Below are 12,986 nucleotides of genomic sequence, written 5' to 3'. Positions count from 1 at the left end.
ACACCCCAACAGAATGGTGTTGCAGAGAGAAAGAATAGAACAGTGCAAGACATGGCTAGAACAATGTTGGCAGAGAATGACATGGGTAAAAAGTTCTGGAAGGAGGCAGTTCTAACTGCAGTGTACATCCATAACAGATGTATGTTGAGACCTCATGAAACAAGACTCCATATGAAATCTAGTTTGGAAGAAGGGCTACAACAAGACACTTCAAGGTCTTTGGTAGCAAGTGTTATATCAAGAACACAACCCAAGATTTGGGTAAGTTTGATGATAGGGCTGATGAGGGTATATTTTTAGGTTATTCTACTTCAAGTAAGGCCTATAGATGCTATAATAACAGACTTGGAAAAATTGTAGAGAGTGTTGATGTCACAGTTGATGAAAAAAGGGATATTCCTTCAGGCTCAGGAAATGAACTTCCAGAATTTGAAGATCTTGATGATGAGAATGACCTGATTGATAGTAGACCCAAAAGCAAAAATGAGATTGATGTTGAATAGGCTGAGGTAGATTCAGATGAGAAGAGGAGACATAACAGAGTTGATCAACAGAAAACAGATAAGTTAATCATTGGTGACCCCACTGTAGGTGTTCAGACTAGAAGAATGAAGACCAACACATACTCTCTTCTTTCGAAGATTGAACCAAAAACTGTTGATGAGGCAAGCAATGATGAGAGTTGGATGAAGGCCATGAATGAAGAACTTGATCAGATAGAGAGGAATCACACTTGGGATCTAGTCCCTAGGCCAGTTGACAAGAATGTGATTGGTACTAAATGGGTTTTCAGAAATAAACTCAATGAAGATGGTCAAGTGGTGAGGAACAAAGCAAGATTTGTATGCAAAGGGTATGCTCAAGTGGAAGGCATTGATTTTGAAGAAACTTTTGCTCCAGTGGCAAGACTTGAGGCTATCAGAATGTTCTTGGCTTTGTCAGTGTACAAGGGGTTCAAGGTCTATCAGATGGATGTCAAATCAGCTTTTCTAAATGGAAACTTGGAAGAGGAGGTTTACATAGAGCAGCCTGATGGGTTTCAGCTGAGTGAGGACCCCACTCTTGTGTGCAGATTAAAGAAGGCATTGTATGGTTTGAAACAAGCTCCAAGGGCATGGTACTCCAGATTGGACTCTTACTTATGCAAGTTGGGTTTCAAGAAAGGCTTAGTGGACAGTAATCTCTACATCAGAACTGAAGAAAGCAGTCAGCTTGTGGTGGTTGTGTATGTAGATGATATCATCTTTGGGGGTCACAAAGATGAGTTGTGCAAAGATTTTGCAATGAGGATGCAAGATGAGTTTGAGATGTCCATGTTGGGTGAACTATCATTCTTCTTGGGTTTGCAGATCAGTCAAAAGAAAGAAGGTATCTTCATATCTCAGTCCAAATATGTGAGGGAGATGTTAAAGAGATTCACCATGGAGGATTGCAAGCCAGTTAGTACACCTATGATGACTGGGTGTAAGTTGAGCAAGGAAGATGACTCTCCATCAGTTGACCACACCTCGTATAGGTCAATGATTGGTAGCCTATTATATCTGACAGCTAGTAGGCCTGACATCTTACAAGCTGTGTGCATGGTAGCCAGATTTCAAGCAGGACCAAAAGAGACACATGTGGCAGTAGTGAAGAGAATTTTCAGATATCTGAAAGGGACTAGTGAGTTTGGGTTATGGTATCCGAAAGTCAAGAGCTTTAGTTTGTCAGCTTTTTCAGATGCAGATTGGGCCGGATGTGTAGATGACAGGAAGAGCACCAGTGGTGGTGCATTCTATTTGGGGAGCAGCTTGGTGGCATGGCATAGTAAGAAGCAAGAGTCAGTCTCTCTTTCAACTGCAGAGGCAGAATACATTGCAGCTACATCTTGTTGTACACAAGTGTTGTGGATGAAGCAGATGTTGAAGGATTTGAGTGTGGAGGTTGAGCAGGCAGTGCCACTATATTGTGACAATACTAGTGCTATCAATATCTCCAAGAACCCGGTGATGCATTCTAGAACGAAGTACATTGCTATCCGGTATCATTTCTTAAGAGACAAGGTGATGGAAGGTGAAGTAAGGATGGAGTTTGTTCCCACAGCAGAGCAGGTGGCTGATATCTTCACTAAACCGCTTCCCAAAGATCAGTTTGAGTTCCTCAGACAGAAGCTGGGAGTGGTGGTTCTTCCAAAGCACTAGTAGCATTGGGAGAGGGGGAGCAAGTTGCTTGATGTTGCTACCCCCATATTGGACTCAGGGGGAGTCCATTGGTTCCACCCTTTGTACTTGTTGTCAAAGGGGGAGAGAGTTACTCATCGGAGCTTTAGAGTGTATTAGTGATGAGGTGGTTGCCAACAACTCCAAAGGGGGAGATTGTTGTTTTATGGTTGTCCTTGTTGGCAACTCGGCCACGTGGCGGTGATGACGTGGCCAGTTTGGGTGACGTGGATGAAAATGATGACATGGCAGTGTCCAGTGTCACCGATGAGATAACAGAGCAGCTTGGTATGCATGGAGTGGTTTAATACATCATTAATAGGTGGTGCGGGTTTCTGGGTCAAAACTGGCAAAATTGGCCTATTTACGATCGAGGACATTTTCGGTAATGAAAATGACATTTTTGGAAGATTGGTTCTTCATGAAAAAGATAGATTGTAATTTACCTAGTCCAGTGCATTTGATTTCGTCACATTCCGATACCGTATGAAGAAGTTACGGTATTTGTGGTAGTCGAGGGCAGTTTCAGCATTGAAGATGAATTTTTTAAAGGAAGTGTTCTACATGTAACAATACGACAAAAATACAATCTTTCCAACGGTTCTGATTTCATCGCATTCCGATTCTGTATGAGAAAGATACGTCATTGGAAAGGTGTAGGGGCATTTTGGTCTTTTTACATGGATGATTCAGATGATTGAGTCTTCTGAAAAGTCGTAGAGCATCCAGTTACGATTCCAACGCACTTCGTTTCATCTCGATCGGATATCGTATGAAAAAGTTATAAGTGTTTCCGTAAAGTCGGTTCGAAAATCCAAACCGAAAATCCATCAGTTGCTCTCGGTGTTGGGTGGATTTTTCGGAATTTATTTTTGAAATTCGAAGGGCTTTTGTGTAATTTAAAGATTTTGAAGGTCTGAGTTGCAAGGGGTCTTTAAGCACTGAAACATATGGAGGCAGGGGCTTGATTGTAATAAAGAGGAGTAAAGGGAAGTGAAATGGATGGTCAAGATTCGACCACGTAGGCTTGATGCCCATCCAAAGGCTGCTGAGATTTTGGTGTGATATGGACGAGATAGATGCTTGCGCGTAGGATTTGATTGGTTAGATGCATAATTCTTGATGCACTGGCGCTACACTATATCAAGGTATGTTATTGTGTTTCGCGCGTGTATAGAAGGTATAAAAAGGATTCCGATCTTAATGATCTCATGAAATCTGATTAAAGCCATCATGGAAGATTCGGATCCAACGGTCAATATGCATTTTCACTTTTGTGAGTGGGAGACAAGCTCCCTTAAAATCCGGAAAAGCAACCAATCATAGATCGACAACACTTCTGACGATGTCAGCGCCTACGTCATGATGACGTCATCGAGATTCAAATCTAACGGTTTGGATCTATTGTCCGTTGGTTTAATCCGACGGCTTAGATTACAAGATCTTTTATATGAGATCTACGGTCAGATTTCGCCCCTGTTGCGCGCGCCGCCGGTGTAGCCTACGCCACCCCTACGAAGATTCCATTTCAGGCTATCTCATTGCTCCAACTTCAAAAGGTCATATCTCCCTCATTTTAACTCGGATTTGGGTGAACCAAGTTGTAGCTTCTTCGTTTTTTCAAGCCCTACACTATGGAAGCAAGAAAAATGGAGTTTTGAGTGAAAGAAGGCTACGGTTTTGGTAGGAGAAGCTTCCCCCTCTTTGTTGGTCCTTGAATGAACATACATTCTTGATGATAAATGTTCTTAGGCCATTAAAGGAGGTAAAAGAGGTGGTTGAAGTGTGTTAATGGTATATTAACTCAAAGCCAAGGAAGAAGAGAAGAAAACAAGGATGTATTTGCTTTGAAGAGCAAGAAGCCAAGGAGAGAGAAGGTGTGAGCACCAAACTTGTCAGTACAAGTTTCCAGTCATCCCAGGCAATCAGTTGTGAGATTCTCTAACCTGTGATTTTACATTACATGTATGTATGTATGTTAGGGTTAGTTATGGATGAATGTATACATGTTAGGTTAGTTGTGGATGAACTGTAAGCATGCTAGCTAGTTATGGATGCATATGCTAGGCAGAGCTTGACTGTAGGGCATTGATATAAGCCCAATTTAATTGTATTATTTATTGTGTGCTTAGTGGGTGCTAAGCACCGGGAGTGGGTGCTCCCGTGTAGTGGGTGTTACACATTGTATCGGCACTACGAGTGTCATCTCAGCTTCAGCTTGAGAAAATTGGGTGTGGGTGCTCCAGACTGTGGGTGCAGTCAAAAGTAGTGTATTGAGTAGGTACGAAGCCTTTACAGGCACTACTCCGGGGATGTAGGCAAATTGCCGAACTTCGCAAAAACCCTGTGTTGTGGGTGCTTATTGTTTGTATTTTATATTGAAGTGCGTAGAATGTGGAATGGGTGTGCATATTTGGAAGTGCCTATGAGAGGCTGAGTGTGCATACGACTGTGTGCAAACAGGGACAGGTATATCAGGTTTTTCTTGGTCAGACATCAGACAGGTTTTTGGGGATCGGAATCGGACTCACTGATTCACCCCCCTCTCAGTGACTGCCGGGTTACAATAGTGACTATGATGTTCTTACACTTGCCCATCGTTCTGGGAGATCTAGAACAAGATTTGTAAGTAAATTTACATTCTGATAGTAATTTTGATTTATTTTTTAATACAAGATTTCAACATTCATTGCTAATCTTATTAATTATTCATATTTCGGTTATTTCTCAATTTTCATAGGAATTTATGGTATCCAAGCTTGCTAAGATGGATAATGGAAGTAAATCTCAATTGGATATATATCTAGATGAACCCAAGATCCCATTCAATGATAATGAATATGTTGAGTATGATGTGTTGGCATTCTAGAAAGCAAATGGGTCAAGGTATCCAGATATGGCTCAAATGGCTCGTGATGTCTTGGTTATACCAATTTCTACAGTTGCTTCAGAGTCGGCTTTTAGCGCAGGGGGCCGTGTTATTGATAAATATCGGAGCAAACTCCTACCTACCAATGCTGAAGCATTAATATGCCTTCAGGATTGGATGTTTGATATAGACTTCAGAGGTAATTTTTCATTCAGTATATTTTTCATTTTTAATTGTCTTAATTAGTTAATTAGTGTCTTATTTTACTTTGTATGTAGCTGAGCCTTTTGATGATCCCACTGATGTGGATAATGCACTTAGAAATGTACTGGAACTATTGCATATTGAAAAGGAGAGAGGTGCAGTAGCTAGTTCTTCAGCTGGTCCTACTCTTAGAGAAGGATAAGCTCAATCTTATTGAATAGGTATACCGTAGTTTACATTTGCACGTATTTCATAATTTATGTTTTGACAGTGTCACTATGTTGTCTTAAATCTTCTTTCACTTTTGGTTGTAGTTTCATGGAATGGTAAGAGTGTAGGACACACTTGTGGTCTTAAGAGTAAACTACTCAACACATCATTTTGGAGGACAAAGGGCTGCAATATTTTAAGGGAATATTAAAATATTTTGAGAAAGAAGATAGTCATTTGATATTTTGATGTAATATTAAATACTCTTTGAATGTTTTAGGTGGATGTTCTATGGTTTGTTTGATACTTTGACTTGCATTAGTTATTGGCACGCTATCTCTATTTTAGGTGGGTGATTCCATGATTGAATCATTTTAATTTTTAGGTGGTCCGTGGTTGATTGAATGATTTGAATATTTGGTACTTTGATAGTTTAATACTTTATAGTTTGATGACTTGATGTCTTGATGTTTTGATCTATGTTTTGTGCTTGATAAATTATTAGGTTTTCATGTACAGAAATTCCTTTTTTCATGACTTGGTTTTTCATGTATGGGAATTCCTATTTACTGTTGGATACTTGGATTTTCATACTTTTACTGCTTTATTTGGTTGATCTTTTTCCACCACAATTCAGTAATAGTTGTGTTTTAATTATATTTGTCTACTAAATATTGGTATACACTATATAGGCTCACAATGTGAAAAATAAATAAGAAAATCCTATGAACAGGTCCATACCGGCCCAAAGGGGTAGGGCGAAGGATGAGTTCCAAAGGATGAAGTCATACCCACCCAAACTCCAAAGGATGAGGCCCGTGTTCATTTTTTTTCAATTATCTGTCGGTTTCCTAATGGCTCCATACCGGTTTAAAAAATCGATCCAAACCGAAATGAACCTGATAAATCCAAACCGGTACCAACCCAAACCCAAACCGCACCGAAGCCGACACCGGACCAAAACCTATAAATCCTTAATGGGGCAGTTTCGGTTAGTTCCAAAGTCGCACTGAAACCGGTGGAACCGGACCAAAACCTCACCAACCCGGACCGTTGACACCCCTAGTCCTATGGATGTGTAATTGATATATCTTTTTATGAAATGAATAATGCATTCAGGTATAATTACAGGTAACAATTGAGATTGTGAAATACATTTTTTTTTTTTAAATTACATTTATTAACGATGGATAAAAACAGTTGTAGCTCATATTACTTATGGTGATGGATTAATCCGTCACTAAAAATGTAATCAAAGACGAAGGTAAAAGTAAAATTGTTTCCCAAAAATGAGCTTTGGAGACGACAAAAAAAAAAAACTGTCGCTAAAAATATAACTTAATATGACAGTAAAAAAAAAGTGTCGCCTCGCCTAATAATGCATTATGGGCTACGGATCGGCGATGGATAAAATTTTTGTGACCCTTATCTTTGACAACAAATATATATTTTTGGAGACACTTTTTTACCACCATCAAAAATGACTTTTCTTATGGTTTAGAAAGTTCTAAAAATTGATCTAACTTAGCCCAATGCTTTAAGTCTATGGGCGCCCATGGGCCTATGGTGGCCCGTTGCCACAGGGTGCTCTCATGCTTACAATTCATTGGCAGGTATTAAGAAAGGAGACTGATACTTTTGGCCCTGAGGTATGGAACGGTTTGTTGGAAATAAAACTAATGTTGGCAAGCCTCCTTCGCTATTCCATACTGGAGATTATGTAAGAAACAAAATTTAGGCAATAGGTATACGACATTGAAAAACACTTAATAAATGTTATTAAATAAAGAAGGACAGTATCATTTACAGATTGCAATAATTACGCAGAAATGTAAACAGAAGACCTCCTAAATATGTAGAGTCGTATTAAAATACTCTCCTTAAGGTATTTGAATGCCTCGTATTTGTATGCATCGGGTTGACCACAAGTCCTCACCTCCAAGATAAAGCAACTCTCCAATCACTTAAGGTCAACTCCAATAAGTGGTTGCAATAGGGAAGAACGAAGGTTATACTCAATATTTATACTGTGTACGAAAGGTAGAAAATAGTGTTTTTGGGAAAATAGAGGCTAATTATTTGTAGAAACTAAGTAAATAATGTTGACAGAGACTTTCACACAACAGAGAGGATTCCAAACGTTAATAGAAAGCATTCGCGTTTTGGACTTCTTTTATTATAGAGGAGAAGGTGTTTGTATACGTACAAGTACATGTTTGTACGTATACAGGTGCATCTCTAATTCCAAAGGGTGTATGAATCTAATGTATAGGCATGTATGGGTACTTTCATGTATACACATGGGTGAATGGGTTCTTTTATGGAATTTGAAATTCAAAAATTCAAATTTGAATATGGTGTAAAAAGATACATCTCTTGATACCCATGCCCGTACCCCAACATCGGCCACGGCCGATTCGGCACGGCTCAGCACCTGTGCGTGCACGATTCAAAAGCACCATGACAAGGGAGAGTTCTCTCCAAAGGGCTTGCACCCTTAAGAAACAATCTTTCTTATATACCCCTCACACCTTTCATCCAAAACCAATGTGGCAATGGAAGGCCTGCCCAGACTTTTATCTGCGTACAGGGAACGTAATTTTTTCAAAGGTATCAAAATCTCCAGGTATGCACCTGAAATTTCCCATCTTTTTTTTCTTTTGTGGATGATACCTTCATTTTCTGCAAAGCCACTACTGAGGACCTATCCACAATCAATTGCATCCTCGATCTATTATGTGATCTTAGGGGTGTCAATTCGTGGCCCGACCCGACGAAACCGACCAGAACCGATCGTTTATAGCCCAGCCCGACCCGGCCTGTTTATTAAACGTGTCGGGCTTGAGCCCGACCAGTTTATAAACGGTCGGTCTCAGTCCTGATACTTGGACCGTCGGGCACCTGACCGAGACCAACCAATTAATACCCGATCGAGACCGATCTATTTTGCACCGGCCTAGCCCGACCCGGTTGTAAGATACCTATTTTACCCCCATATGGTCATATGAAAAATGAAAGAGTTAAAACTTAAAAGTAAAAAATAAATAAAGAAACCAAAAACCCTCCCTCGGTCTTCAACCTTCCTCTTCGTCGAGTCTTCGTTTAACACTGCGGCGACTACGCCGTGACCGCCACTGTGGTTATTCTCCGTTGTCGTCGATTCGCCACTCACCAAGCCCAAGTCGGTCTTCAACCTTCCTCTTCGAGTCTTCCTTTGACACTACGGCGACTGCGCCGCGACCACCGATGTGGTTCTCCATTCTCTGTTGTCACCGATTCGCCAGTGGCCATGCCCAAGTCGGTCTTCGACCTTCCTCTTTGAGTCTTTCTTTGACACTATGGCGACTGCGCTGCGACCCCCGCTGTGGTTCTCCATTCTCCGTTGTCGTCGATTCGCCAGTCGCCTTCATTTCTAGGTACGTTTCTACTTGGATCTTCCATTTTCATTACCCTATTCCTTGATTTTGCTGTTTTTGTATCTATATAAAACCGATATTGCTTAAATGAAAAGATCGACTAACCTCTCTGGACCCAATCTTGATCTCCTGCCGCCGCCGCCTATTGAGTTCTGTCCCATCGTCCAGGGTTTTTCTCAGGGTGTATCTGCACCTATTGCTTGCGTCGAGAGTCGAGACTCGAGAGAGAGGGTTATGGACTCCGTCCAAGAGTTTAGTCTAAAGGATTTCAATGAGTGTTAAAAAAAATAGAATGAAGTACTGAAGCTAAGTCCTGTTTCACAACTAAGTACTCATCTGTCATGTTCATGGGAAGGGCAATGAGAGATGTCCTCCCACCATTACGATACAAATTTGAAAGGGGAAGCTAACTAACTACATTAGGTTAGGTTGCCATCTTCTAGATTGAAAAACTAGAGAATGGAAGGGTTCATCTTGTGGTTCTGCTTACTTGCTCATCAGCAAAGATTATATCAATCAGATTGTTTAGATTGCTGATTTTAAGTGAATATGGTAGGGGATAACATACCTTCAATGTCACAATACCATGCTAATTCGCACGTTTGGGAACTCCTGGCTCCAAACATATACAAGCATAAAGACCAAAGAAATTCCCCTGAAGGGAGACCACAGAAGTGGAACAGCAGCAAGCACCTGCAACATGGGCTAGTCTTGGTTACTCTGGTCATTGCCCTATGAGTGAAAGAAACAGTCATAACCTACAGTAATGAAACTCAGATGATTACGCAATGTGTTTGGATTTACCAGTAGGGAAAGTGCTCCAAAGATCATCATCCATAGGAAGTCTGCTGTCCTTTTGTCGAAAGGTCCCTTCTCCAGTGAAACACCATACTCCAAGTGAAATAGGAAAAGGAGAAGAAGGGAAAGAAATTAAAACCTACTAACCTCTCTGCTCCTTGCTGCTGCATTCGAGTTCCAAAATGTTTGTTCTTTTATTTAATTATTTATGTTTTCCTTTTAAGTAACAAATATTCTTGTTTGACCATGGATTCCAATTTTCTTTCAGTGTGGAATGCTTGCTTATTATATTTGTTACAGATCATCAAGCAAATGTTAAACTCTTACAAATCTTTATTATTGATTTATTTTTTGCTGAATAAATGTTAAGTCTTATTAACGTGAATTTGAACAATATTGTTTTATTTTGAGGGAGATTCAATCTATATTTATTATTTTGCAGTCTATTGTTGTTTTATTCAGTTGAATTGCATAATGTCAAATCAAAAAGATCAAGAAGTTCAGATGTCTATTAATGAAGTAAACAGAGGGAATGGTTTTAGTCCGTCTAGTTCAAGAACTGCATCTAATCATAATACTGGACCAGTTGTTTCATCTGCTACAGTTAGTACTTTACCAAGAAATAGGAGAAAAACTTCCATAGTTTGGAAAGAGTTTATTAATATCCCTAAAGACAAAAATCCCGATGGAAGACAGAGAGCACAATGCAAAGCTTGTGGGAATATATATCTGGCTGACTCATCTATCAATGGCACTAGCAGTTTCAAGAAACATCTTAAGTCTTGCCTCAAATGTAACAATAAGGATGTTGCTCAAATGTTATTGGGTGGAGGTGATGGGAATATGGCACTGAAAACTAAGAGGATTGATGCAGATGTAGTTCGAGATATGATTACCACACTTATTGTCAGACATGAGTTGCCCTTGGTATTTGTCAAGTATGAAGAGTTTAGGGCTTTGATTTCTTATCTTTACACACAATTTAGTCATATTAGTAGGAATACCCAAATTGCTGATATCTTGAGGTTGCATACTAGAGAAAGTAAGAGGATTAAGGATTTTTTGAGTTCCTTCAATGGTAGAATGTCATTGATTACTGATTTGTGGACTTCTGTAACCACTGACTCCTATATTTCTCTCACTTGTCATTATATTGACACAGAATGGGTACTACATAAAAAATTATTGAAATTTTGTATTATGCCACCCCCACACACAGGAGCTAATATATGTGAAATTGCTTCAAATATGTTGTTGGATTGGGACATTGAGAAGAAATTGTTCTCTATTACATTAGATAATGCCGGTGCTAACCTTTGTTTTATTAAGCACTTGAAAAAAAGTTTGGTATTAAAGAAGGCATTGCTGTGTAGTGGTGAGTTTTTTCACAACAGATGTTGTGCTCATATATTGAACCTAATTGTAAAAGATGGTTTGAAGTGCATTGATGAATCTGTACATTTTGTTCGATCGAGTGTAGCATATGTGAAGGCATCTCAAGCAAGGAAAGTAAAGTTTCTTGAATGCTGCAAACAATTGGATATACAAAGTCAGAAAGGGTTGCATGGAGATGTTTCCACAAGGTGGAACTCGACTTATCACATGCTTGATTCTGCCATCGTCTATCAGATTGCATTTCAACAACTAGAGTTGGTGGATAAAAACTTTAAAGTGTGTCAAAGCAATGAGGATTGGAAAAAGATTGAACACTTATGTTCCTTTTTGAAGCCTTTTAATGACATTACTGAATTATTGTCTGGGTCAAAGTACCCAACAACAAATTTGTATTTTCATAATGTATGGAAAATACATTTGTCTTTGTTGAAAATGATAAATCAGGGAGAAGACTATGTGAAAAAGATGGCACAAGAAATGAAAAAGAAGTTTGATAAGTATTAGGACTCATATAGCATCATTTTAGCTATTGCTGTTGTATTTGATCCTCGTTACAAGCTAATCTTTATTAGGTATGCTTTTGATAAGATATACAGTTTGGATTCAACAGCAATGGAAAAGTTTAACCTTGTGAAATTGACCTTAGCACGACTCTTTGAAGAGTACCGGTGCATGGAGATAACTGAGGAAGAGAGGGGTTTACAATCACATGCTATTGAGGACAATACAATTGGAGATGTTTTAGATTGGGAGGTATAAATCATTATGTTTTTCTTTTTGTTTTTATTTTTTTGGTTATTTAAAACATATATTTTAATTTAATATATTACATTATTCATTTTGATTATTTTGTTTTGTAGGAGCTATCCATGTATGAGAGTTCTACTACTACTGTAATACAAGATAAATCCGAATTAGATTTATATCTAGAAGAGCCAATGATTAAAGATCCGATCAAGCATTATGATGTATTGGCCTTTTGGATGTCACAAGGAGCAAAGTATCGTGATCTTTCTCGGATGGCATGGGATGTATTGGCTATTCCGGTATCAACTGTTGCTTCTTAATCAACTTTTAGTGCTGGAGGTAGAGTTATTGACAAATACAGAAGTAAGCTATTGCCTACAAATGCTGAAGCGTTGATTTGCCTTCGAGATTGGATGTTCGGAGTAGACTTTAGAGGTAATTTCAAACTATGTAAATATACATTTTTCATCCGTTAAACAAATGTTGCTTCATCGCATTTTTTTTTGTCATAATCTTAATATCTTACATGTCCTCTTCTTCATTTTGTACACTTTTAAAGTTGAACCGGTTGATGATGCCAGTGATTTGGCTAATGCTTTGGGCAATGTGTTGTCTTTGGATGTGAGTGGTGATACTAATATTACAAGAGAACCTACACAAAGATCTTCTAATGCCTCTACTGTAGCTAATGTTTAATCTGTTAGGTGAAATTCCATGGGTAATATCATTCTTGTTCTTTGATTATGACATATTCGCTATCTTTTATCTTTACATTTACTAATGTTTATGCTTCATCTATTTTCTATTAGGTGGGATTGATGTTGAAGCACTCCAGATTGGACGAAATCAGGATAATTTTGAGTCATGTAACTAAATATTTAACTTTGGGGATGTTTGAATACGAATTTAAGATTTTTTGTGATATTTCTAAATATTTTAATTGTAGGATGCTTGGATAAGGATTTAGGACTTTTTATGATTCTAAATATTTTAATTATGAGATGCTTGTGTTGGGAAACATGTCCACACTCATTGCTATGTTTTGGTGTTAACAAACAAACATACATCTTTAACTTCCACATATATACATGCATTCACCACATGCATGTGCATTGCATCATACCAGAATGACCATAGAGCATACCTTGA

General features: G+C 38.8%; 1 protein-coding gene across 2 annotated transcripts; it reads left to right on the top strand.

The window, feature by feature from the left end:
- Positions 1-11,295: 11,295 nt before the first annotated feature.
- Positions 11,296-12,736, top strand: LOC122088109 (zinc finger BED domain-containing protein RICESLEEPER 4-like). 2 transcript variants are annotated; one of them, XR_006142979.1, is made up of 4 exons: positions 11,296-11,843; positions 11,951-12,272; positions 12,397-12,555; positions 12,647-12,736. XR_006142979.1 is itself a non-coding variant. In XM_042657267.1 (2 exons), exons 1-2 carry the CDS (start codon positions 11,703-11,705, stop codon positions 12,155-12,157), a joined length of 348 nt encoding a protein of 115 aa, XP_042513201.1. In that variant the 5' UTR covers positions 11,296-11,702; the 3' UTR covers positions 12,158-12,350. The 2 variants fall into 2 exon arrangements, 1 of the variants encoding a protein (XP_042513201.1); XM_042657267.1 differs by lacking the exons at positions 12,397-12,555; positions 12,647-12,736 and having other exon boundaries at positions 11,951-12,350.
- The last annotated feature ends 250 nt before the right edge of the window (positions 12,737-12,986 follow it).

The sequence above is a fragment of the Macadamia integrifolia genome, chromosome 9 (assembly GCF_013358625.1).
Source record: "Macadamia integrifolia cultivar HAES 741 chromosome 9, SCU_Mint_v3, whole genome shotgun sequence".
NCBI lineage: Eukaryota > Viridiplantae > Streptophyta > Magnoliopsida > Proteales > Proteaceae > Macadamia > Macadamia integrifolia.
Note: the sequence above shows the minus strand (reverse complement) of the source record. Positions and strands in the feature narration are given on the sequence as shown.